This window comes from Sebastes umbrosus, chromosome 22 (genome assembly GCF_015220745.1).
Source record: "Sebastes umbrosus isolate fSebUmb1 chromosome 22, fSebUmb1.pri, whole genome shotgun sequence".
Classification (NCBI taxonomy): Eukaryota; Metazoa; Chordata; class Actinopteri; order Perciformes; family Sebastidae; genus Sebastes; species Sebastes umbrosus.
This window is the reverse complement of record NC_051290.1, coordinates 19,266,302-19,293,859: the sequence shown is the minus strand read 5'-3', so window position 1 is coordinate 19,293,859 and position 27,558 is coordinate 19,266,302. Positions and strand designations below refer to the sequence as shown.

The 27,558-nt window shown below is 40.7% G+C and overlaps 1 protein-coding gene across 11 annotated transcripts in view; it reads left to right on the top strand.

Moving 5' to 3' along the window:
- The window catches only part of LOC119481125 (sodium/potassium/calcium exchanger 2-like), a 53,201-nt gene extending 27,045 nt beyond the window's left edge, over positions 1 to 26,156 (top strand). For 7 of the 11 annotated variants that reach the window (XM_037757712.1, XM_037757717.1, XM_037757716.1 and 4 more), the window contains 8 exons: positions 364 to 378; positions 5,537 to 5,587; positions 9,479 to 9,577; positions 11,904 to 11,986; positions 18,517 to 18,651; positions 18,783 to 18,872; positions 21,165 to 21,331; positions 22,369 to 26,156. In XM_037757712.1, the coding sequence (XP_037613640.1) occupies positions 364 to 378; positions 5,537 to 5,587; positions 9,479 to 9,577; positions 11,904 to 11,986; positions 18,517 to 18,651; positions 18,783 to 18,872; positions 21,165 to 21,331; positions 22,369 to 22,618 (890 nt within the window). In that variant the 3' untranslated portion in view covers positions 22,619 to 26,156. The remainder of the gene's footprint in view (positions 1 to 363; positions 379 to 5,536; positions 5,588 to 9,478; positions 9,578 to 11,903; positions 11,987 to 18,516; positions 18,652 to 18,782; positions 18,873 to 21,164; positions 21,332 to 22,368) is intronic. The other 4 variants (XM_037757722.1, XM_037757720.1, XM_037757719.1 and 1 more) reach the window with 2 other exon arrangements.
- The last annotated feature ends 1,402 nt before the right edge of the window (positions 26,157 to 27,558 follow it).

Genomic DNA, 27,558 nt, shown 5'->3' with positions numbered 1-27,558 from the left:
TGTGTTTGTGTTTATGGGATTTTTCCTGACTTAAACACTCGTCATCACTTAATTGCTCCCTTCCTCTTAACAAATTTAAATTATTAAGTATAATCCTACTACATCGTCTGAGTGACATCACAGCTGGCAGTATGAGCGGTATCAAACTTCTGGTCTAACTAACAAGAAAGCAAAAAGAAGTCCAAAATATCAAATTATTTTAAGCTCAAATCTTTTTTTTAACCAGCATAATATAATGGACTATTGGCTCTCATCTTGGAATATCAATGATTTAATGTGCGCTATCACACTAAAAATATCACCTGGATTTATCTTTTCTCTGTTTATGTCTTCCTATCTCTCTTTCTTCTACTGTCCCCTCAGAATTTGCTGACTCTGGTGAGTTACTACTCTAATTTCTGTATCCCCCCCCTCCCAAAAAAAACAAATATGTTTGTTCTCATTCCAACAGCCTGGAGGCAACTCTCTTGCCCGAAGTGTCCCCTACATTTCCCCAGCGCCGCTGTGCTGTATGTCAATTCTGTACTGTCCATCCCTGCAGACTCTCTCCTTCAAATATCTCATTCTCTTCTGTGGATGTATTCTCCCTGGTGACCATTTCTGCATTGTTTCCCCCCATTGTCCCTAATCCTCTCTCTCCTCTTATGAACCCCTTTTGTATTATTGAGCTTTGTGGGACAGGCGGAGGCCCAAAAGGAGTGATCTATTTTCCTGTCCGAGTTGTCCTCCAACTCCTGGTTTGTGAAGGTCTTTTACCCTGTAGATATTTAGCTAAACATCCCAGTGGTCTAGGAAGAAGATGGAGATTCATGTTAACTTGACAATGTTGTGCTTAGTTCATGAACTTGTGTATTAGGCAGATGGAAAAAGGTTGTTGGCTGTTTTCTCAGTCCTCCTCACATGTCAGGAGGCAGTCAATAAGAGCAGTTAATTGCAACGGACTAAAATTTGTCCCCCTCTTTTACAATTAGCTGTTCCCACCAAACTGTTATCGATTTAAGCATTCACATGCTCCTTGAGAGTAACAGTAAATTATTCAGCATTCAGATCAACAGCTTTCTTGTTCTCGTTATCGCAAATGTCCTTCGGTTTAATAATAGACCTTTAATCCCGCGTGTTTTTCATTGCAGAGAACATTGTAATAGTCTGGTACAGTTAGTTCCCGGCACAAGTGCCCACATCTCTTCTTTTTTTTCCCATCAGCGCGGAGCTACAAACAATATCACTTAGGAGTGGCATCAAATATTGAACTACAAAGAGAGACGGGGAGGGAGAAGGGCAGAGTGGCTCTCACTCGGCTGTCTGAGTCCTCGGTGGATGGCTGAAACAAGCCTCCCGAAACAGCACTCAGAATTCAGACTGCGTGCACGCCTTTGGCTCAAGCCCCTCAATAAGATTTATCACCCTGAGATGTGAACTCTGGCGGTGAGTCTGTGCATATGGTTGACCTCAGTATGGAAGAAGATGGGTGTTTGATTATGACCACAGACTGTACAGTAGTGGTAAATGTATGAAATGCATACATTTTAGGGCTGTCAGAGTTAACGCGTTAACGTAAATTCATTTCAACGCCACTAATTTCTTTAAAGCATTTACACAATCAATCTTTCAGAGGTTGTAGTGTTAAAGCTAGAGTGAATACTACTGATACTGGCATCCTATGAAACTAATAAACCAAAGGAATCCGGTTTTTCTCAACCATGTCATACTAGCTCGTCACGAAGGAGGTTAAATAATGCTCCAAACTTGCGCTAAATTTTGGCGAGGAAAAACTGTCATGGCCATTTTCAAAGTGGTCCCTTGACTTCTGACCTCAAGGTATGTGAATGTAAATGGGTTCTATGGGTACCCACGAGTCTCCCCTTTACAGACATGCCCACTTTATGATAATCACATGCAGTTTGGGGCAAATCATAGTCTAGTCAGCACACTGACACACTGACAGCTGTTGTTGACTGTTGGGCTGCAGTTTGTCATGTTATGATTTGGGCATTTTTTTTATGCTAAATGCAGTACCTGTGAGGGTTTCTGGACAATATTTGTCATTGTTTTGTGTTGTTTATTGATTTCCAATAATAAATATATACATACATTTGCATAAGGCAAGCATATTTGCCCACTCCCATGTTGATAAGAGTATTAAATACTTGACAAATCTCTCTTTAAGGTACATTTTGAAACAAATAAAAAATGTGTGATTAATTTGCGATTAATCATGGACAATCATACGAATAATCACGATTAGGTATTTTAATCGATTGACAGCACTAATACATTTTAAACAATAATCCACCAGAACTAAGATAGATTGAATATTTGGCCTTGTTTATTTCAAAGATCTGACACTCTCCCCCCATTTACATAATCTGCGATGATGTGGCGCAGTAAAGTGCTATAAATATAGCGGCACAGATCAGCGATCTCATCAGACGCTCTGCTGCAGATCATTATTTCACCGAGATAGACTGGAAAGATTGCTCAACGATGCCGATGCGGCCTTCGACATCTTTGTTGACGTTAGGCAATTTTTTATTGAGCAGACGTCGCCCCAAAGCCCTCCACAGGCCGAGCACAGAGAGGACAAGGTCATTTGGGTAAACCACGGTGCACCCATGTTGGCAGACGGTACGCTTATTGGTAAACTGGTGCGACAATTTGGCGAGCTGTTTTATTGGAAGAGCACGGAAGCGGCAGCAAATGAGGTTCATGCGCGTGCGGGATTATGTGAGGGCGTAATTTATACCCAAACAGGACGAAATGAATAAGCAAACAAGGAAACAATAAAGGAAAAGGAAAAGGAAACTTAACTTACATGAGGGTCTTTTTCGATTTTTCTATACTATAATAATTCTCTTATTTTAACAGCCATTTAGTATGAGAGGTTAATCCATTCGTTTCCAGTTTGCCCCATACCGCTGCTCCCCCGCCGCCAGCAGCACTGTCTGTGTGGTGACCCAGGGCCCCATTGATCACATGGTTCAATAACTCACTGTCGCTGACCTCCCATCCCTTGTTCAATGGAAATATATTTATCATTTATGCAGATATAAAATATTGACATTCTGCTGAAGGCTTTTAATGATTTCCTAACACGGTTCTTCTAAATTCTTTATCAACAGAATACATATAAAAACCAACATCAAGGTCACATAGGCCTGTTTGAAATGGTAGCATTTTCATGTGTAATGAAAAACAGATATTTGCAATATAATGAGGCATTAATGAGATATATTTTTGTTAAAGCACACATATTTCTCTTTCACATGTTGAGCGTTAATATTTGAATTCAGAAAGAAAAGGTGATTGACAGTCATAATCGTACCTCTAGAGTGTTATGCAACGGTGGCCAGCCAACCAGCACCTATCAACTCCATCATCCCTCCAACACACACACACACACTCATACACACATGTCCACCCCCTCCCGCCCCCTCTGAGCTCACCCTGCGCCGGGTGGGTGAAAGAATCAATGTTAAAAGCCTTTTTGCTTCAGCACAGACTGTGAATTTCCCTGACACCCCAACCCCCAGCAGACAGAGCGGGCATGCACACACACGCACACTCACCAGAGGTTTAGAGGTCACACCGCAAGGACAAGAGGGCCCCTGGTAAACAACAACAAGCCTCCCTCTCCGTCTCCGGTTGCAGGGAGCAAACAGACGAGTGATTGTGTCGCGGGTTAATTGCCCTCAGAGCAGCCTCAGTTAGAGGCTGGCCTTACAGCGATGGTGCACTTCAAACCCGAATCGCCTAATCATATGGGATTGAGGCACTTGTCCGGGAGTGCAGCAGATGAGCAAGACACTCTGCAATAGGATGTGTTTTCATCTCATTAGGTTGTGTTTTCAGGGCTGCCAAGTCTGGCATTTTGGCATTAGGTGCTCACCATAATCCTCTCACATGTGAGTGGAATGGTCGCCCACTGTTGGTTATTAGTGTGAATGCATGTGGGTTTGTGGGTGTGGGCGAAATGCATTACTTACTGCACTGTACAATCGCCACATGTAGAAAAGCTGTGCTTGTGAAGAGAGTCGATCGGTCAGTTTACCCAAGTTACGAAAACATATTTAATTCACTCAAAGCTACTATGAGGAACTTTAATTTTGTGTTGTTTTTGGCGGTCCTTGTGGACAAAAGTGGTAGTGTTTCCGAGCTCCAGAGACCCTTTAGAAAACCTGTAATTTTACTGCAGCAGGGTCTGACATTCTTCCTCGCTTAGTCCTGGTTCTGGTTCTATCGTGCTTCCCTTCCCTCCAGCGGGCCCAGTGATACGGCTAGGGCCTCCAGCAGCGTGGTGTCGGTGTTGGCGTTTCTTGTTGGAGTTTCTGGTGAACCTGCAAGATTTCATCTGATTTTGCGCGGAACCCAACCCTGTTACATCGATAACTAGCATTAAGAATAACTATATAGAAATAGCCAATCTTCTCGTTAATGGCCTTGTTTTCTTCTATAGGTCATATAGAGGCATCAGTCTTAAATTCAGACTGTTTCATAACCAGTTAAAAGTTCCTCACAGTAACTTTAACCTTTATATACCCAGGAAGTCTCTTGATATAAGGTGGCAAGTAGTTAACTTTAGAGGTATAAAGGGAAAAGCTTGACTATTTAAAACAGTCAAATCTTTCAGGACACATGTTTTGAATGTGGCGTTTGGTACTCCATCATCATTATTATTCAGCCTGATGATCTGGTCTAATAGAGGCTTGACACAGGAAAAAGTAGGTAAACAGGAAGTTACCAAGAATGGCTTCACAGATGAAAAGTGATATTTTCAGTGAGGTCCATCCAGTTAAAGTGGAGTTGAGTGAGAATATTTGATCACTTCTGCACTAAAAAGTAAATCCTCATGCTAGTAGTCATTACTGTTGAAACAGGCAGAGCAGCTCCAAGCCGTGCAGTGTGGGAGGTAGAGCCTCGTGGTCCGGTTTCTTCTGTTCTGCTGCTTCAAGTTCAGCCGTTGCTGCAGGTTTGAATTCCCGGCTAATTCATCATGCAGATGTGCTGACTGTCTATTTACTGTAGCCCTGAAGAACTGCTACAGTAAGGGAATCAAATTAATTGTTTGGGTTTCATTGTGGAAATAAAAATGCCGAATCATCAAGCCTTTGAATAAGCTTGCGTGCAGAGGAGAGGAGGACTCATCTTTTTGTTGCATGTTGACCCAGTAAATTCTCTTCTGACTTTCCTGTTGTGTTTGCTTTTTAATATTATATCATTGTATGAACCTCTTATTATTGTTTCCTAGTATATTGACAGCTCCCTCCCCCTCCCTTTCTCTTGCAAATCTTCTCTAATAGCTATCTAACCTGTGCCATTGGCAGGCTCTTTGTCAGTTCCTGTAATACTATAATGTATTTAATTTGTAATTCAACCCATGCTGCTTTGTTTTGCACTTCTGCAGTGATGACTCTGAGAGACTTTGTCTTTCTGTATGCCACTCCTTGTGCCCGTGTGAGTCTTGTACTGTCATGTTCACTCTTTTCCTTTTCTCTGTGTGTCCGTTGCCTTACCCTTGTCTTTTGCTGTGATGTTGTAGAGCTTGGGACTTATGGGAAACTAAAATATTATCACTCAATGACTGAGGAAGGTAAGCCTGAAAGTTTTCACTTGATTCTTTGAGTCAGCTTCTGTCATCCCTCTTGGTTTTACCTCCATCTTAATCATGAAACAGCACCTCCAACTCCATATGTTTTTGTTTGCTTGCGACATACAGTTTGCACATTTCTTTTTTTTTTCTTTCTTTTTTTAAAGTTTGACCACCTCTCTGAGATTTCACTGACATAAGTGCAAATCATGTTCATACCATTTTTTTTTTTTTTTAAATTATACTTTTTATTCTCATTTTTACTTTTGACTTTTTTTTTCTGAACAGAGAATATGTACATACATATTGTGTGTTACTGTGTGTAGTGCTTCTCTTTATTCTATTCAATATATTTTAAAGAGAATTGCAGTCATATGTTGCTTACCGTGTTTGATTCTGTGAGAAAGCCACTGTTTCTTCTTTGGATTCTTGGTCAGATTTTAAGACATTTATTATTATTATTATTATGCAAGCAGGTAAAACCACAGACACAAATGCACACCATCCCCCTGAAAACACAAGACACACAGTTTTCTTTCTTCTTTTTCTTTTCTTCTTTTCTTTGGCCCTGTAAACCATCTCCACCGCTGAGAAATACATCATCCATGCCTCAGCGCTCACTTGGAGGTTCCACTTGCACCAGCAGCGGGTGCACACATGTAAGACGTACGTTGCTGAATTTGGCAAACTGGAGTGACTCATCCACCCAGCGGTTGCGTAACAGGCAGAGCTGACAGGGAAAATGAGCGGCTGTGCAACGACGGCTAGGGAGCTGGACTCGGTTATTCTTAAAGACTCTGCTATTGCTTTGTCATCATGCAAGCTGCAACTGTCATGTTTCTTAGTTGTTTGCCCTTTCGAGCTGAAACATATGTGAAATTGAAAACCATACCCAAAGGCAAAATGCAGTGACTACATATTTTTGACATGAGTTTAAAGATCCAGTGGGTAGGATTTTTTTCTATTGCAAACTTTAACAACTTTCTCCGGTGTGAGGGAGCTACGTAACATATGTAAATTCCATCGCGGAGGACGGTAATAAAGTTAAATGCCGTCTACCGTTACCGGTATTCTCTGCTGGCCTAACCTGATTTTACCATCCTGCTCTCATCCACTAACATGATATCCAGTTTACCGTATACCGTCTGATTCCATGGGAATGCAGCATAAATTTACTTGATTGTTGTCTTTAAATGAAAAATATTCATTTTAATGAATTGACATCTTGGTAATTCAGTTAGTTAGTTACTCTTAGTTATGCCACATACAGTATAGGTAAATGAGACTATAGCTAGATCCAGGCATGATGGAGGAAAAACAAACTGCTAAACTCCTGCTAAAGCTAACTAGCTTAGCATTTGACTGCAGTGGAATTCATGTAATTGGAAAATTCAGTGCAATTAAGCTACCATTAAATCACAAATCTAAATGTATTAATTGTGAATTAATTCTTTAGTTGACTTCAATATAAATATTAATAGTAGCCGGACGGATAAACAGAGGTGTATTTAATTCCTGTAGACTGTTGGCTACATAATCATTTGTTTTGTTAAAAAAAAAAAGGTTAAATAGTGAAGAAATCTGAGAAACATTTTTTTATTGGTAGATACTGCATTTCCCCCTCACATTCTGTGAGAATTATCCAAAAACAGAGTGCAGTATCTGCATTTAGATTAGGGATGCACCAATCCAACTTTCTCAGTCTCGATACTGATACCTGGGCTTTGGGTATCTGATTTAAACATTGCTTTCTTAACTTTGTAAAACAAAATGTGAAAAAAAAAATACATAGGTATACATTTACTGAATTGTTATTTATTATCAAAATAATAAATCGTACACCAGCAACTTTGTAAAAAATCTTCAAAATTAACAGGAATTACAAATCAATTGTAAACCTTTTTAAATGCAGCAACATATTGATCAAAACTTAAACAGGAATTCCAGTCTATAATGTCCAGTATATACAGAAGTATATAAATATAGAACTGAATTGAATAGTCACCGAAACCCGATCCAGCTATTTGAGTCAAATTGGCCCACTGTCCATATTGGTGCATCCATAATTTAGATATAATGTAGGTTTTATGGCAATTATTTTTTCGGTAAAATTGTTAGCCTAAAAAGGCAGAAAAAGAAGGCATTACAACATCTGTTATGCATTTTACCAGCCAGCCTAAAAACTTAAAACATTTCTCAGCTTCCCACCGTCTGTCGTAACTGCTCTCTGCCTTTAGTGGTCTTTGTAGAAATATTTTCGCAACCGATACTGAAACTTCATACCAGAGTGATTTTCCCTTGAAATTCATCAAAAAGCCCAACCCTGCAACTTGTATCCTCAAGCAGAGACCATGATCTCACACCCACATCTGTATAAACATGCACACGCAAATGCACCCAAACAAGCCATGCACAACCCACTGACAATGACCGCCCAAGGTGAGTGATGTCAAGGCAGCGGAATGTGTGACGCCGTCATGTGAAAATGTACAGTAATGTGTGTGTGCGTATGTCGTTGTGCGCATGTGTGTGTCTGAAAGAGAGAGAGAGAGAGAGGCAGGAGGGGCTGTGCGTTGCCAAACGACTAACAGACAAAGTGAGAGAAAGATACCGTTTGGAAAAGATTGATGAGCGAGAAAAAGCGTAGCGATGGAGAAATGTAGAGCGAGATGGAGGAGACGGGAGGAAGGCCGGCGGTGACTTAGGGGTGGTTAATGATTTAGCCAGAAGGTCACAGACAGTGTTGACATGGTTGGGTGGAGTACGTATCGACGCGTCACTGTGTCAAGCACTGACAAATCAGCCATGCCCTCTTAAAATGAAAAAAAATCTTTCACATTGATTACAGAGGGCTGATTGGGAGTAGGCAGGAAATGCATGCAAAAACCCGACACGCACATGAAGTCAGTGAAATTAAATAATGGATACATGACTGTACAAGAGGTTTTACATCAAAAGAACATGATACATCAAATATTAACATGGGAACATAAAAATCTACATGATTTTTGTGCATTTGGTGTCATATTTCTTCTCGTCTGAGTACTGCATTGTTGTTCGTGTGTGTGTGTGTGTCATTGGGGGAGTTCCGGTCATCGCTCGCCATTACGACATGGGCAGAATTGCCTTGCGTGAGCCATCTTATGCAAGCCACAAGGTCATGATGTTCAATTGATGATTGGTTTCAATTCAGTCCACTGCGTCACAGCATCATCTTTCCAGTGTTATTGAATCAATACGTATTATCAGCAACAATATCACCACCACTACTGATTAAATTCTCTAACTAGCAGATGTCTCTTGCGTGCCACAGTGTTTCTCTTTTGTCTGAGGCTTTGCACACAGCAACTGGGCCTGTAATCAGGAGGCACTCCAATACAAGTAACTTTAATAATGATAAAATCAGGTGCTTCCTGTTTTAATATTTCAATACAATGTCCAAACCTATACATTTGTTACTTCTGTTATACTATGATTCTGTCCCCAGCTAAACCTTTGGTTGCTTTCAGTCGGCCAGCCGCTGACATCTCTTATGAGTTTCTGATCTGCTATGAGAAGTGAAGTGAACAGGAGTGAGTCTGACCTCCACAAGGCAGATATCTTCACAAGAGATTCTCTCTCCCTGCTGGCTTTGCCTCCACCAAGGACCAGGACATTGCAGGATCATCAGTATACGATATGCTATGTCATATTGACTCTCGATGTTGTTTAAACGGCAGTTTTGTGTAAAGCCACCGCCCCGTGTGCATTGTGCTTTTGAAATGTGACCCCCGTCTGGGGTCAAAGGTGACAACGAAGGAGCTCTGACTGGGATGAGGACGAGAGGCTTTGAAGATGGTGCGGTAAGCAGCTCTCTGTTCTAATGTTTTAACCGTTGTGGCGATTCTGTTGCAGGTAAATTTCGAGAGAAGGCGTCCATCCTTCACAAGATCGCTAAAAAGAAATGCCAAGTGGAGGACAGTGAGAAGGCCAATGGAGTAGCAAGCCGTTCAGGTAAAAAGCTCTGTCGTGTTCCCTAGATGTTAAGGGAATAGTTCGACATTTTGGGTGAACACATTTATTCACTTTCTTAGTAAGTGAGAGTTAGATAAGAAGGTTGATGCCCCTCTCATGTCTGTATGTGAAATATGAAGCTACCACCACAGACTGTACTCATACATCATTCGTAGCTGTACCTACGAAAAGTAATGCACTGTAATTTGTATATCTATCCATCCATCACCTGTAATCGCCAGACTATCGCAGGGCTGACACATAGAGACAACCATTCACACTGTAATTTGTATATACTGTAGGCTATTCCACAAAATAAATGTAATCCACATAATTACGAACCAAGAACTATAAAGAGCGGCGAACGCCGCATAGGGAGGAGGTCGGGGTGAGTTAAAAAACCCCGTACTGGCACCCAGGAGACTGGTGTTCGTACCCCGTAGGAAACAAGAAGTCAATGTTGATTATTTTACCTCAAACCACAATCTTTTTCTAAACCTAAGTAGTTTTGTTGCCTAAACCCAACCAAGTTGTTTCCTGTGAAGATAGAAGTTTATTTTGAAAAGACTCGAGCGGAAATTAACCTGTGTGTCACATGTCGCTGGACATTCGTAGGAAAACGCATGAAAAAAATGAATATCTTTTTGTAAGATATCATACGATCTGTTGTATGAGGCTGAGCTTAGCTTAGCATAAAGACTGGAAACTGGGGTAAACAGCTAGCCTGGCTCTGTCCAAAGGTAACAAAATGTGCCTACCAGCACCTTTTTAAAGATCATCAATTAACATGTTATATCATTTGTTTAATCCATATAAAAACTGAGGTGTAAAAACAACATGGTGTGATTGTACAGATTCCAGTCTCTATGCTAAGCTAACTAGCTGTAGCTTCAAAGTTACTGTACAAATATGAGAGTGACATCAATCTTCTCATCTAGCTCTCCGCAAGAAAGGGAATAAACGTTATTTCCCAAACTGTCAAACTAATCTTTTAATTAGAAATTAGCTGATTATTCTCAAACATCACTTTGCTTTTGCTAAAACTTTATGAACAGACATTACCCGGCTGATATTAGTCATCAGGATTGCCCACTGAAATAGTTAACGAGCGTCACATCCGATGTTAAACAAGCATGACATTATCAAGAACTGCCAAATTGATTGCAAGTGTTGTCTTCAAGCAGTATTTAAATCAATCACAGTCACTGCCAAGTGTAATTTATGTGTTTTTTTCACTTCAAAGAGCATCGGACCAAAGGATAGACAGGAGGCCAGAGGATGCACTTTCATGGCCACAGTGTAGTCAAAGCAGCAGAATCAAAGGGAGGCATAGATGTTTATCAACGGGGCAAAATTATGCTAACAGCGCCACATTAACATATTACCATGTTAATCAAAATGCATGACTGGTAGTTATCACAGCATATTTTACTTTCCATCTTAAATTAGTGTCTGTCGTAAAAGATTTACTGTGAGTGTAGTTCAGTGTTTGACGCATGTGATTAGATTCCCGTCTTTTATCTGTCATATCACAGCATCCGAGCTAGGGGAGTGATGTCACATGTTGGACGACAGCGCTATCAAGTCACATTATCTATCCGAGAATCTTTCCAATGTGTGTCACAACCACACTTGGATTAAAGCAATTTCCCACAGCAATTATAGTTTTATCATCTGATTACATGGCTTTCGGCTCTTTGTGTTTTAATAAGGGCTGTTAAGTAAGTCTGGCCTTCAGATGAAATGGAGTCATATCAGCCACCAGGATACTATGAGGGAGACGGGATGGTAGTAACCGCCTCAGACATGCACGTTCCTTCATACACAGAAGTATGCAGAAATAAACAGCACTTTTTGATCATTGCATTCAATATTAAAAATGAATCTCCAAATTAATTTGTGATTCTTATTAGGATTTACCTCACTGTCTTTGTTTTCTCCAGCTAAATACAAAATTATTAATGGAACATCATTTATATGCCCTCTTGCAGTACATGTTGGATTTCTTATATACTCATTTGAAATTGTAATAGTGTCATTAAAACACAAAATACGACTAATTGATTAATTGACTTTACTTATTGAAGTAGCTGTCATATAAATGTAGTGATGTGTAAAGTATAGTATTATCCTCTGCATCGTATTCGAAGGGAAGTATAAAAAAAAAAGTATTTTGACACAGTTTGTGTCTGTGGGGTTAACTACTGCTGTCTGCCACCTCTCTCTACGTCACACACAGCTCACACTCTGATGCCGATTTGAGGCAACGCCAGCTTTAGTCCCTCTAAATGCTTCTCACTTTAATTATTCTTTAAACTTCCCACAGATAAGAACCTTCCGAATAGCTCCAGCGTGGAAGTGGAAGTGACGCCACCCATGAACGGAACAGCAGGTCAAGAGGGGGAGACGGTAAGCGATGACAACAGGAAAAAAAACTGCAGTGTATTTTCCCCAAAAAATATCCCCTGTCCAACTAACGGGGTCGTGTTGTCAAGGATATCAAAGTTCAAGAGACATTTGTGGATACTTTATGCCTCTCATATGTGCCTGTGTTCCACCTTGAGAGTGATTGATGCAAAGGTTGCGTCGGCTATGGCACAGGTCACCACTGCTGATAATTTCCCAGCATGCACTCGGGCGAGTTCCTCCATCTCCAGCCAGAGCTGCCAAAGACCCGCCTCGTCCCACTGAGTTCTGTAATCACACTCCTCACTCACCTGCTGCTCCCCGCCGCTGGGCGCTCGAACTGAACACACCGGCACACGTGTGTCAACACACACACACACACAGTCTCTGACGTACGGCCAGGCACACAGAGCCTCACTCAGAATGGCACTTGCAGCAGTTGCGCTGGCATGAGCGATGATGGTGGGACGCAGCGGCCCGCCAGGCCAGCAGACGGTCCTGGGGCTAAAAGGGCAGCGATTCAAAGTCGCACACTGAGAGGAAAGCAGGAGGAGGAGACGGGCGTGTCGGTCATCCGTTCTCGGCATTCTCCCTTGTTTCATTGACCAAGAGTAACCCCGAGACAGACAGAATCCTGCTAAAAAAGAAGTTGTATTTTTAACTTGGATATGGGGGCTGAAACATTTAGTTTCAGATAAGTAATTTTCTCTAAAATAATTGTTTTCAAATCTCCGCTCTACACACCCACTCAAGATCTAAAACTAATTCCACAAAACTATAGGGATTTGATTTGAATCTTGCACAATCCCCCTTTGAGTCAAAGCCCAATCTTTGAATAACACTGCTTTAGTATACAGCGGGGCTTCTCAAGGTCCAGATCAAGGTCCACATTCGGACCCAACGACAAGTCAATCCGGACCTAGCCCTTATAGCTCGTAGGGATGGGTACCAAAACACGGTATTAAAGTAGTAGTAGTAGTAGTAGTAGTAGTAGTAGTAGTAGTAGTGGCTTTGCTGTTGTAAACATTACAGTTGCTGCTCTAGAAACAATATTTAGTTATATTTAAAATATAAATAAATTCTAATCCTGTTCTGAATTTATTCTTTTTTTAAATAATATATTAATAGATAATCATTTATTAACCCTCTGAGACCCCGTGCGATTCCAACCGACTTTAGTGTCTTTCAGTTTTAGAGGTAAATTGGTGTCACTGGTATCATATGAAACTAGAAAAAACCCGAAGAATCCATTGGTACCAACCATGTCATGTTGGCTTGTCGGGAAAGAGGCTAAATAACGCTCCAAAGTTACGCTGAATGTTGGCGAGGAAAAACTTGCATGGCCATTTTCAAAGGGGTCCCTTGACCTCTGACCTCAAGATATGTGAATGAAAATGGGTTCTATGGATACTCATGAGTCTCCCCTTTACAGACATGCCCACTTTATGATAATCACATGCAGTTTGGGGCAAAAAGCATAGACATTTCATTGTAGTGAAACCATTTTTTTAAATTTGACCTCACTGTATAAAATGACCTGTTGTGACCTCTAGGATAATCACAGCCTCATGCAACTTTACAGCCACAAACTAGAGACCTAGAGCATTCAGAGGATGGATGGCTTTCCTAGGTAGATTGACAATAAATGGGTTTCTGAGCAGTTTCCAGAACCGAAGTGCTCGCCAACTAATCGGCAAAAAATGCATTCTTGCAGAAATCTCCAAATGTCAAAAGTTTTTGATACCAAAACACAGCACGGCTTTTTCTATTCTGTTCCTCAAGGTCTTGGTATCTTAATGTGGTATTTTGGAGGGATTTTTGATCTTGAGGCGTAAGATATGGTCAAATTTAGCACCGAATATGTGTAACAAATGGTATCAACCCAAAAAATTGCTGCAACAACTGATGAGACATAAAAGAGCATGGGGAGGAGCATCATAGTATATGTCTATCATAATGTTCTAAGACCTTATAAACATTAACAATTTATTTTGATAAATGAATGAATGAAATAATGAATTCATTCATGTTTATTTCTGATTTATGACTCGAACAATATGACACACAGTGCTGAGCTGCGTCTGAAATTCATCTTCAGGTTCCCAGCTTTCAAATGATGTACACCACTTCTGTGCATCATCCCCCTGTACCCCTCATAAAAAAACAAAAACGGGTCTATTGTGGGTCTCAGAGGGTTAATGAAAAAGAACCGATAAGAGTATTGATAAGAGTTGTAGGCTGATATCGATAAAACTGAAACGATACCAATCTCTACTTGTGTTATGAATATAATACGTTATGATGTTACTTTGTTATCGCCAATCGTTCCGGACCTCTGACCTTGAATAAAAATCCAATGCGGACCTTTGAGTAATAAGTTTGAGAACCCCTGGTAAGAACTGAATAATTCTTTAAAAAAAAATGTCTTTCTGCACTTAAAAACTAGATCCTGTAGCACTTTGACATACAGCGTTCCTCCGAGGTAAGATACAGTAGTTTATAAATACAGACTGGTGTGGAAGCATAGAGGAGGTTCTCGGAATAGACTAAACAAGAAGCTGCTTTAAGATGAGACCCGATTTGCAACATGACCATGTGTGTATTGATCTATTCCACTGCACCAAGTTGTTCTCCGATTGATCTCTCTCTCTCTTGGGTTAATAATAGTCTTTACAGATAAAACTGTCATCACTCCCCTGAAGCTGAAAATATTTGCGGCTATAAAAATGGAGCCTACATGAGGACAATGTAAGACTCATCTCAAAACTGATCTTCTTGAGGTGCAGGCACAAACCCTGATATATGAATACAGAATATTTCCAGGTGGTGATTCACTGAATTTGGGAGATCTGGACGCTTGTTGGCATTTCAAATTCCCACATGCTGCTAATTTTAGAGGTTTGTCCCACAGTGTATGTGTCTGTGTCAGCCAGGAAGTAGCTGAAAACAGCTCACACTTTCATATGCCGCCAGAGACCCCGTCATGCTAATTGTTCAATTCCTCCTGGATGCCGTGGCAACCAAGAGTGGGGAATAAAGATAGTTAAGGTCAAATTAAAACCTGCAGCAGACTTCTAGAACAATTTCCTCCCTTTTTTGTTGTTTAAACCTTTGAGCGTTGTACCGACAAAATAATAAATGTACGTGTATATATATGTAGTATACATTCATCTGCTTCTAATTTTATAATGCTTTTTTCTTATGAAGATGAATGATGATCAGGGTATGCCTCACAGCAAATTGTCTTTCTGTTAAAAAATATATGCAGGATTTTCTACTTTCGGCACACATTTTGAATATTTATGAGAGCGTAAAGCTCCTGTAATCACTTCTTTAAATAACGTACAGGGAAACTAAAGAAAACCATAACCAACGGGAATTAGTGACTCATCCCACCGCCTCTATCGCAACTAAAACGATTTGAAGAAAAAAAAAGTGCATCATGGGTTTCAGGGAGGAAGTAATATCAGATTTGAATATCTGTTCGCTTTCCACTTTTGCTAAATAATACAAGAATTTCATATCCAGATGGAGCCTCTGTGTCAAAAAAAAATCCAAAAAGCAGATGCCGATATTCACACCACGGCAGCTGTTACAGTAGTGCACCGATAAAGAGTTATGTTCCAAAAAGATGAATCATCCATGAGAATAAAAAAACACTTCAGTCGAGCTATTAAAAGAAATGAGTGTAGCTTTTGTTTGTCAGATTACACCTGTGCTTTGCGATTACCATAAACCTATTGGACAGGTGTAAGAAAAGATGAAAGTAATTTTAGATAGATGACTGCATTCTGTCCGCTCATGATACTAAAAGTTGGATCATCAAAGTAACGCAATTGCATCAGGGTGCAGCCTTTTTGCAGCTGCGCTTACACTTTTTGTGACCATTTCAACTCTTGTAGCTTTGTTGCCTCCCACCAGGTGCCAGCGCACACGCCTCCCTCCGGGAAGAAAAAAAAAAATAGCAAATGTCACGCCTCCCCTTGCAGCTCTGTGGTGCCTGGTAAAAGTCAGTGCCTTTAAGCTCGGAGTTGGCAGTGTTGCCAACTGAGGCACCACGGGGCAGGAAAGGCCCCCGAGGGGCTGGCATTTGGGAACCAACTCGGAGAAGGGAGCACCATCTCAACGGGGTACTTTAGCAGAGAAAGCAAGTAAAGCATAAATAGATGAATGACAGACTCACAGTGTGCCGTGTCAGCCAGAAACAGTCACCTGCATGCAGTCAACATATCCTTGAAAGAGCTGCAGGGCAAACTGTAATGCAACGCTTCCTGCTATGAAGAAGCTGCTATTATTATCCTGCAGTCAACATATAGTAGCACTGATAAAAACCTCTCATATCTTTACATCTACGAAAAAAGTAGTGGATATGGTTCAGAATTGTATCTTTCTGAAGCCTCAGGTTTTGGGGTTTTAGGCCTTTTAACAGGCAACAATGCAGCCATCTGGATATGGAGAGGAGGAGAAATCAGAATGCTGAGCATAAGTGATGCAGGCGCTGCCTTTTGTTTGGCAGCTCTGATTACCAAGGTTACCAGGCAATACTCAACAGCAGTAGCTGTCACAGCAGGATAAGCTCCATATGATTCATGATTCGTGCAGTAGCCATCTTTAAAGATTTCTGCTTCGCTCTCCGGGCGTGCTCAGCTGATGTGATTTGAAGCTGTTAAGGCTGAAAATGATTGAGACAATTCTTATTTACTGAGCAACATCTGCTATCAACATCTGCCCAGTCTGTCTTTTGCACCCTTTTGCTGCCTGTGTTAACATCACTCTCAAAAGGGCAAGAGACAAATTCTAGGTCATCAGTGTGTTCTGCTCCGATCTGCATGTGTGGACCTGTTCTCCGCAGGTCCCCACGGCTCCTCAGCATCCTGTATAATTAGATACAAAGGGACCCAAGACATGTTTCCGCTCTCAGAAGGCTTTGTTGTTGTACCATTAAAGTTTGTAAGTACCAGAATGTTTAATTGAGAATTGCAGCAGCAGACACGAAAGCTGAACAGATACGGCGGGTTAATGCTATAAATGAAAAGATGATTTAGTTGTCTTTCTTGACTCAGTATGTGCCATCTTCAGACAGCGACAGCTTATTTGATGCTGATCCGCAGAGAGGTGACAGTCTTTGGCTCACTTGGCATTCCAGTGGCAGGTCCAATCAGACCCCGGGGGTCCGCCGGTGCAGCCAGCATCAGCAGTCAGCGGTGATGAGCCCCTGATGACTGGAGAGGCAGAGCCCCTTCAGGCTCGGTACAATCTCCCAAATCACAGCCATCAGACTCCTCTGTCTTAAGGTCACCGCGGCGCAAAGGCACGTGCACTTCCAGGTCCTGCCATCAATTTCTGCAGACCTCTGTGTTGTCTTTTCCCTCTTGAAGTGCTTGTGTTGAGAGAGTGCTGCCTACCTCTCTGGACAGTTGCTATGGAGAGGTGTATCCCAATGAGACAAGTTATCGAGCTAAAGGAGACACTTGGATTGTGATGATTTTTTTTCCGACATCCCTTGAGGAACAAAGCATGACTCAACTCAGTGTGCTATTTGCCTCATATTTACCTAATATTTCAGCTGATTTGACTGTTATCCAGTCATTAAATGGGGCGTTATCAGTGGTTATAAGCCTCATAGATGTTGATCTGTAGGGCCCTGCTATGAGACGCGAAACACAGGGCTTTCACCCAGGAGACCGGGGTTTTAAGTCAAAACACAATCTTTTCCCCTAAACTTAAAGGTCGTATTGATAACATTTTTATGTAGACGAATATAAAAAATAAAAATAATAATAATACATCCACAGAGCCTGTAGAAAGCTGCCAAATAAAAATATTACTTTTCCTGAAAAAAAATATTTTGATTGTGAATTAATAATAAAAAAAATGTTGGCAGGTCCAAAATGAACATTTTGTTTATCTCTGTGGAAGATATCTGACATTTGGTTCCCACATCTAACAAGGCTTTTGAGCCAATAGTAAAACAACGTATGTATCACGTGTTATCTCTGGGTCGTCAGTTAGTGTGGAAAAAAACAGATAAATGGCTGAGATTGACGGTAAGTGTCTGGCAACGACTTGTAGTGAAGTGAATGCAATGGAACGGGGGGAGGGAGAGTATGACAACTAGTGGCTGAATGTTATCAATGTCATCAATAGCACCTTTAACCAAGTGGTTTTGTTGCCTAAACCTAAAGAAGTTGTTTTGTTTGTGTTCAAAACATAACATTTCATTCAGCTTTACGTGTTAGGACGTGTTGCCTTTAAGTTTCACTTTTACAAAGTAGTAGGCGTAGTAGGCCTCTGCTGACCCACACCTATGATGCTTATAGTGAGCGATAATGCACTTTTAATGGCCTGATAACAGTCAAATCGGGTAGATATTTACTTAATTAAACACCAAGTGATTATGGTATGTGAATCCCCAAACGTGACCGCCCCAGACCAAAAATAACCAAAGTTACATGTTTTAAGGGGTATAACCCATTCTGATGAATGTTTTGTAACCTTTATCTCCTTTCCCTCTTTCTGTTGTCTCCTTTCAGGCCGAGGACGAGGAGGAGGAGGATCAGCCTCTGAGCCTGTCCTGGCCCGACACCAACCGCAAGCGCCTAACCTACCTCTTAATTATACCTATCGTCCTCCCCCTGTGGCTAACGCTGCCTGACGTCAGGAAGGCGGTGCGTCAAACAAGAGTTCCCCTTCTCAAAACATCTGAAACAAGAATGTCATCTGTTTTGGATGGATAAGTGCGGAGTCCTTATTTGCTGCTAAATTCACTATTCGCTCTCTCTTCTTCTTCGTCTTTCAGACGGCAAAGAAGTTCTTCCCCGTCACCTTCCTGGGTGCCATCGCCTGGATCGCATGCTTCTCCTACCTAATGGTGTGGTGGGCTCACCAGGTACACAGTTCCCAAAGACTTGCTCACTCCCTACGACATGACATTGTAAAAAAGACAGCAGTCCCAGAACATTGTAAAATCCTAACGTAAGCATTGTAGCGTTATGTAGCGTTATTGCATAGAGCAGATTAATAATCAATCATTAATTGATATCAAAATATGTATCTAAAATTAATAACCCCAAATTGTTAATCATAAACCCATGAATTGTCATAATAGGTGAAGGAGAGTGGTGACACTCAGCTTCAAATATCACACACAATTAGTTTTAATATCATACTTTACTCAGGCGCCACCCAGTTTTATAAAAACAGGGAACAATTCACAATTTGATATTAATCAATTGAGTCTCTTAATCTCAGGGTTGCTACGGAGTTCTTGGGCATAGTGGACAGTGATTTGAATTGTTTATATACACACACAAAATCAAGTAATCAAGTTCTTTATAACATGAAGTGTTTATTTGACTAACTAGAATATAATGGAGTAAACGAGAAGACAAAAGGAATAAAATGAATAAAGGATAATTAAAGGAATACAGGGAATACAATGATGAACATTCATGGATAGAAACAAATTAAATGTGACTAGGTCAATTCAGTGACTAATGTCCTTCTGATTGGATTTGACATTTTCCTATCAACTAAATTTAGTTTTGATGTTAATGTACCATTCAGCAGCAGAGAGTTTAAGAAGCACCAGGGAAGATTGAGAAGCAGTTTCATCTTATAAATGTAGGCGTGGTCTAAATTTCCTAATTCTTCTTGCATTTAACATTATAAATTTTTGTAAACTGACCTTATTTATTAATCGACTATAAATTAGTTTATTAGTCTAGTCATCAAATTCTTTCTCTTCTGAAAATGCATCTATACATCACCCTCGCTGAGTAGGCTGGTGTGGAAGGAGGTTGTGCTGTTTGGAGTAGAGTGGTGGCAGATTCTGTCTGGAACACAGCATTTTGGATCCGATGGATTTAACGGTGCGACCCGGATTGAGTCGTCTCTCTCCCTCAGTGGCTCTCTTTGGCGTCCTCAAGCATCCTCGGATATGGTCGACTGGCATGTCACCTTGATGCATTTCTCCATCTCCGTCTCTCTCTGTCTGGTGCAGCATTTCTTCAGACCCCCCCTCTCGTAGCTGGAGGGGTTACTCAGTTCAAAAGGTTCTTGACTTAAAGTCTGTCTTTAAAGTCTCTTTAAAGTCTCTTTTCTTCACACTGGCTGGTATCACCAGCACGTCGTGGATACAGTAGGGCTGTCTCAGCCCTCAGGGCATAGCGGCAAGGCGACAGAGTAGCAAAAGAGATGGTTTAGCAGGGCAGGTTCTTTAGCCATATTCAGGTAGACTGGATGACGATCTCAGCCTGCCCAAGAGCAGAAGACCTCTTCTTCTAATCATTTGAGAAAGGGGTGCGGCGTTTAGTTTGCGGCAAAACAGCATTCTCCTCCCACCTAACAAATTATACTGGGTCTTTCAGTTAAACTTCTTTTGCAGGATTAATACTAGTTAGTTTGTTTCACATAATGAATTCTTCCATATTTGAAATCTGGGCTTAATCTGCTACATATAGACATCAAACACTCAGGACATAAACCACTGAATAAAACTTGATCAATTGAATTAAAACCAATTAACCAATTACACAACACAGATAAACCTTGTTATCGAAACATGTAGGTATACAAACACTACACAGACAAGCGTATACATGTTGATATATACTGTATAAGTGCGCTTATTACCCAGTAAATGAAGGGATAAGATATCAAACAGTCACACAATGTGAATGAGAGCAATTGAGAAGGAGGAGGGGTTGTTCTCATGAAGCAGACAGGACGGTATAAAGCCGTTGTTGTTTTTCTGTTCTGTGAGCTTAACCAGGCTTGTTGTAAATGAATAGTCTCACCACTGAGTGCCCTAAGAGATCAGGTAAAGTTTATCGGAAGATGTTCAAAATAAAAGGATTAAGATCACATTTCATATTCTTCATCTTTCAGTCATCACTCGCTACAGCATAATCCTTGTCAAAAAAGCAAAGGCGAGATGCAGCTGTCTTTTCTCTCCATTTCCCATCCTTGACATTTAAAATGAAACCATGTTCTATAATACACCCACTCATAAAAAAAAATCATCACTCAAAACAAAGAGATCGTCAGAGCTGAAGTTTTGTCACCTCCATCAGCTCTCAAGCATCACGAGGAGATAAAAAAAATAGCCAGAACAAAAGATTAGGTTTTATTTACCCCAAAGCTTAGTTTCCTTTTTTTTTCTTCTTTTCTTTTTTTGCAGGTTGGAGAGACCATTGGGATTACAGAGGAGATTATGGGCTTGACTATATTAGCAGCTGGAACCTCCATCCCTGACCTCATCACCAGTGTTATTGTGGCACGCAAGGGGCTGGGTGATATGGCTGTATCCAGCTCCGTAGGCTCCAACATCTTCGACATTACTGTCGGGTACGCCATCCGAGCATGATGGGAGTCTGTGCAGGGTCTTTCATATCATACAGTATGCCATGATATTATGACCATGAATCCCGAGGCCTCTTACATTTACATGATACAATGTTTGTTTGATGGATGAATCTGTATTTTTCTCCTCAAGTTTGTGTCTTTACCTTTTTTTATTTTCCTTGTAACGTCTGCTTTGCACACTGTCAGAATAGTCTGAAACACCTGAAACATTATCATAAAGTGAGATAAATATTGGGGGTAATTTGGCAGTAATTCCAAAGAAATGTCAAATAGGTTACTTGCTAATTATCACCTAATTACCATGAAATTTGCGGACCTGTAAAATGAAGTGTTACTGCATTCTTCTATGAAGACAAGCCGAAGAGTGTACTGACACAGCCTGGAGTACACGGCTATAGTTTGCTTTATACTTGAGACGCAAGGGGTTAACGGCAGTCCCGCCAAAGATACCCATGGCATAGTCTTTGATTTCTAGTACAGCATCAGATTTCACCCGCTGATGGCAAAGCCGCACCACTGATGTATCCCACGTAATCAGGGCGCATTGTGCTTTGATTATATTTCTCACAGTATATGATTGGGATATAACATCAGCGTAGATAAGGTGGCTACGTGCGTAACACAACTGTAAATCCCACTTACATCACTGCAGCAAGGTGAGGGATGAAACTGTAGGTCAGCAAAAACAAGATTTTCTGCATGCTGCCAAGTTGCTCTTTAATTTGGTTTTGTTACAGATGTATTGTTGTCACATTGTGCCGCACTGAGTGTTATATTATCTATGTGCACATTATGTTCTGCTCTGCTGAATGTGAGCAACCTGATCTCAACGGGAAAACAAGTCTTGACCAGAAAAAAATATCTCATGTTGCCTTACAAACTTGCTTTATATTAGATGTTCTTTCTAGCTAGGATGTCATTTTAAACTTGGTTTGACCTCATACAGTTTGTAAAAAATGATGTTGAGTCTCCATAGCGTAATTGCTAAATGACTGTAACGTGTGTTTGTGTGTTCGCAGACTGCCGTTCCCCTGGCTCATGTGGTCCCTCTTCAGCGACATGAAACCGGTGCAAGTCAGCTCCAACGGCCTCTTCTGTGCCATCGTGCTCCTCTTCATCATGCTCCTCTTCGTCATCATCTCCATCGCCGCCTGCAAGTGGCGCATGAGCAAGCTGCTCGGCTTCATCATGTTCATGCTGTATTTCGTCTTCCTGGTGGTCAGCGTCATGCTGGAGGACAAGGTCATTACCTGTCCGGTGTCCGTCTGAGGCCCCTCCGAGGACCCGCTCTCCTCTCCCTCGTCACCGTCACAACCACCGCCGACACAACCATCCTTCTTGCCATTGCTCTCACCTGACCCTTGTGATTCTTTACCCCAGGAATAAAAGAAGAATAAGGAGGACTGGACAAGAGAATAACATAAAAATATGAAAAAATTATATTTTCAGTCAGCAAGTGGTGGAGGGGAGAGGTTAAACCAACAAGGGCACAAGACTTTGGCTTGGCTGGTTTAGCATAGGCCTAACCTGAGTGGATTTTTATTTATTATTATTATTATTATTATTATTATTATTTAATTGGCAGGTGAGGGGGGGGGGGGGTTATGGGTGTATCAGCCAAATATAGAAGCATTATGCATGCCATTAGTGTCACTAGACGAGCTGGAATCAAGACCACGCCTGGTAGGTTGAGGAGATTGACCTCCTGTGAACTTTAGGGAAAAAAAAACAAGACATGCGCTGTATTTCATAATAAATGCAGTGGCTGAGCTGAAATTGTGAGCATATTTGAACACACATATGTCAACAGACTAAGACGCTGTCGCCAAGAGTGGATTTGTGGATGAGGAAACGGCAGACTGTGCGGACGAAAACGCGTTTCCCTTCTGACGGTATTGAGCGAAAAAGACTCTCCTGTGGGCTTTGCCACCTGAGCAACGAGGGACGAAACACTCTCGCCGGGCGGACAAACTTCTTCTTTGTTATTTTCTTATTTGCAAATTCATCATGCGCTCAGTCTGAATGAGGAGCTTAAGCTTCCCCTCTCCCCTGCCTGTCATTCTTCACCACTGAATGTCTCTTCAGAGGATTCTTCTTTTTTTTTTTAATTTTTGGATTCATTTTCATGAAATACATAGAAGTAGCATTAGATGTACTGTAGCAGTATTAGTTCATGTAGAGCCATCTCGACAATCTGCTCCTCTTTTGCCACTGAACACACGTTCTGATTGTACAGAACTTTTCATGCTTCACACGCACCGACTGACAAAGGCAAGAAAAAAATGAATTGAAGTTTAGCCTCTCAAAATATATGCTAGCCTTCAATATCTTTCACTGGTTGAAAAAAAAAGGCATGAGTACTTTAGGCTCATTAAAGTTCTGTAACGAAGTCAATGTCAAAGTAATACATTTGAAAAAAAACAGTGTTTAAGCGTCATGGTTGATTTAGATTAGTCAATGTGTAGTGCTTTGTTCACAGTAGAACTGGGCTCAACTCACCGGCTAGTCAAGCTCCTTGGGGTCGTAGTTTCAAAGAGTCAACTGCATGTAAAAATAGACACCTGGAGGTGAATAATACCAATCGACATTTAAGAAGTTGTATACCAAAATGTATACTTTTCCAAACATGTTTCATAACTTCTTAATGCGAACCAGTGCTCAGTCTCTATGTAGAAAGTGTCGACATGTATGGTCAATGATATCTATCGAACTTGTGCAATTTCTTTTCTAATCAAAGGTGCTTTTGTGTGCATGTGTGCAATCTGCATTTGAAGTCATCACACAATGACCATTCCTCATATATTTATCTATGACTAGAGGTTATACTACCAGTATTTTGCGACTAACTGCAAAGAGAAAATATACACCAAACTGTGTTTTATACTGGAAATAGAAATCATAATCACAATTTCTCCTTAAGCTACATAGAATGTGGAAATCACAAATTTAACAGCAATATACCGTGTGTGTCGTCGTTGAGAATCGCATCCCCCCCGCCCCCCACCTCCATGCGTCTGTCCTTCCTGTCCGACGTGTTCCCATACCCCACAAGAGAAAAAGTGGGCGACCATTTCTCCTAAAAACTAACCCCTTTCCTGTTAGAGCTGGCCAGAAAGACCCGCTTTACCTCAACACAGCCTCTGTACAGCAGCGTAGTAACTGTAAAATAATAGTAAATAGATTCTCTGAATGTGTGAGGAAAAATGCATGCGAGGAATTTGGGCTGGTTACCCACTGACTGTACAGCTGAGCTTAGACCAACTATATATGTTCACTTTTATGCATCCATTCAGAAAGAAACACCAAGAACTTATTTTACTTTGTAAATATACACTCCTGTGTTTTTTCTTTTTTGCAAGAACCAAATGGTTCTCACATGTATTATATTTATTTTCTTTTTTTGTAATAGTGGATGGAAAATGATATGCTGAAGGCCCTTAAGTATGATAGTATTATTGAGCAAAAAGACGACTCAAGAGCATTTATTTTTAGACTACTCAACATCTCATTAGCATATGTTACGCTGCCTGTTCAGGTTCTGGTAAGAAAACGAAAAGGCTTTAAATGCCATATTGCTTCCTCGAATTCAACAGTAGGACTTAGTGATGCTGCCACTGTGTTTTCTGACATTTGGCGAAGATAAAAAGGTAAAAGAAAACTATGATCCCTGTATCAACCAAACTCATATGTTAAACTGTGTGCTCTCGTGTAGTATAGCTCCTTGAACATTTCCACAACCCAGATTCAAAGAGTCAATTTAAGGCCTTTATGATGACTCATGTACTTTGTGAAATTCTGCTGCACAGAGTTGCCATTAAACTCTTCCCTCAGAGAGCGCCCACACACTCTTGTTAGCATGATCACTCCTCACCTTTAGTTTCTTCTCGCCCCTTCTCTTTAAAGGGGCAGTTGGACATTTTGGCAAATGCACTTTTTTGGCTTTCTTGCCTAGAGTTAGGTGATAAGATGGACGGCACTTTCATTTCAGTGCGGTAAATACAAAGCTAGAGCCAGCTGCTTATCTTATTTTAGCACAAAAACTGGAAACCAGCTAGCCTGGCTCTGTCCAAACGTAACAAAATATGTTGTCAAGCAACTTTCACTAACTAACACATTATATCTTGTTTGTTTAATCCATTAAAAAAAAACAAAGTGTAAAAACGACAAGTTGTGGTTTGACATGGGGTTATCTGCAGGACAAACTAGCTTTTTCCAGTCTTAATGCTAAGCTAAGCTAACCGTTTGCATGTGGTAGCTTCATATTTACCATAAAAACATATAGACTGTGGTATCAATCTTCTCGTCTAACTCTCGGCAAGAAAGCGAATATGCTTATTTCTAAAAATGTTGAACTATTGCTTTAATAGGTCAAGAGATCATTTGCTACCGCTGCGCTCACATGAGCATATTATTCCTGTGCACTTCCATCGCGAAAACCCCTCCTGTCAAGACAACAATTATGTTGTTCTTTCTCCAAAGTTCCCATGGTGTTTTAATGTGAGAGCATGGATGGTGAGAGGAAAAACAAAAAAGGAAAAAAAATCAAAAGGCAAACCGGTTTAGCATGTGAGCTTGGCAATGATTGTGGTTTACCAGGGTAAGCGACCGTGAAAGTTGACCACTAATGAACATTCTTGCACTGTAAATGTTTTATTTTCTTGGTGTTAATGTAAGATTTATTTAAGGTGTACATATATACAGATACAAATTAACCATATAATCTATATGTGTAAAAGAAATATGTCTCTTTATGTAAAAACACAAAGTATATAATAAAACAAATAAAGATGATAATTCAAATATGCAACAATGTGTATGCTGTTTTTACATTACAGTCAGTAGTGCTTTATTTTAACCCCCCTATTAAGCATTTATAAGTAATATGTGGTTACCCCGACCAGCTAGCTGTACATTATCCCGCTTATTACACGGCTACTTACCTAAGAAATCAATAATTTGACACAAAAATGGTCCGCCAGAGTCCTACATCAGAATTGCGCCCATACCAACGGTCTGTTATACATAGCAACGGTCTGCTATAAAGAAATAATAGACCATAGAATGCCGTGATTGACCAATCAGAATCAAGTATTCAACAAAGCTGTGTAATAATACAGAATAAAGGTTTTTACCTGTATCTGAGTCCCCCAACTTTATAGAAGTGCATTACAAAGAAATTCTGAAGTACCCATTTTCATGTACTACGGCATTTAATGGTATAGCACATTGTTCTGATAGCCAGTAATAACTCTGAATACGTTGCACATTAACTGAAAAGATCAATTCCTAGAGCACATAAACCCACACATGCATACATAAACTTAATGTGGATGCTTTTGAGCATCTTTTAAAACACATGCGTCTGATGATGTGTCTGAGGATGCACACCTGGCCCACACAATTCTTATGTAAGCGTTTGTCCTCTGAATTATCCATTAGAAAGACTCTAAACACTTCCTGCAGATGTCAAATGAATACCCCCCTCATTGTTTGTCAACCTGCAAGCTTCTTTGACTTATCCATTGTCTGCCGTCGACTTTGTAAGAATACTTTAATAAGAGGAACCCACTTATACTGAGAAGCTCGCGATGAAAAAACTGGATTTTTACTCATTTTTGAATGGCAGTAGCCTCAATGACGATGTCAAGTAGCAATCAGCACTGTGAAATAGAAGACTGGGTTTTACCTTTATACAAGGGCAGTGATTTGCTTTTCTTCACTTCTCACGTATAGCGCCTTCCTGCATGTGAAGACTAGTTGTGGAATAGGGCGCCCTCCTGTGATCAAACCCTGACTCTTCAATGTAAGAAAACAATAATGAGTGAATCATCACTTTGATGCAGTCCTGATAGTCCACCCACCTAAATTGTCCTGCAGCTGTTTTAAAGGTTTCTACTGAATTATATCTCTTTTATCTTTCCTTAGAATTGTTTTCCAAGTACTTCTATATTTATATCCTTGAATTCCCCCTTAATTACCTGGAAATAAACACATGAGACAAACGTCTGTCATCATGTTAGTTCCCCCAGGGTAGACTTTAAATGTCAAGCTCCGCTTGTCTTTATCTTGATGGATTGGTGTAGAGTAGTAAAGTGAATGTATGAAAACATGAACCATGAGTCAGTATGTCAGGATCGGCTTTAACGCTACAACAAACTGGGGCACTTCCTCGGCATGCACAGTCATGGAGCCCTACATAGCCTATAGCT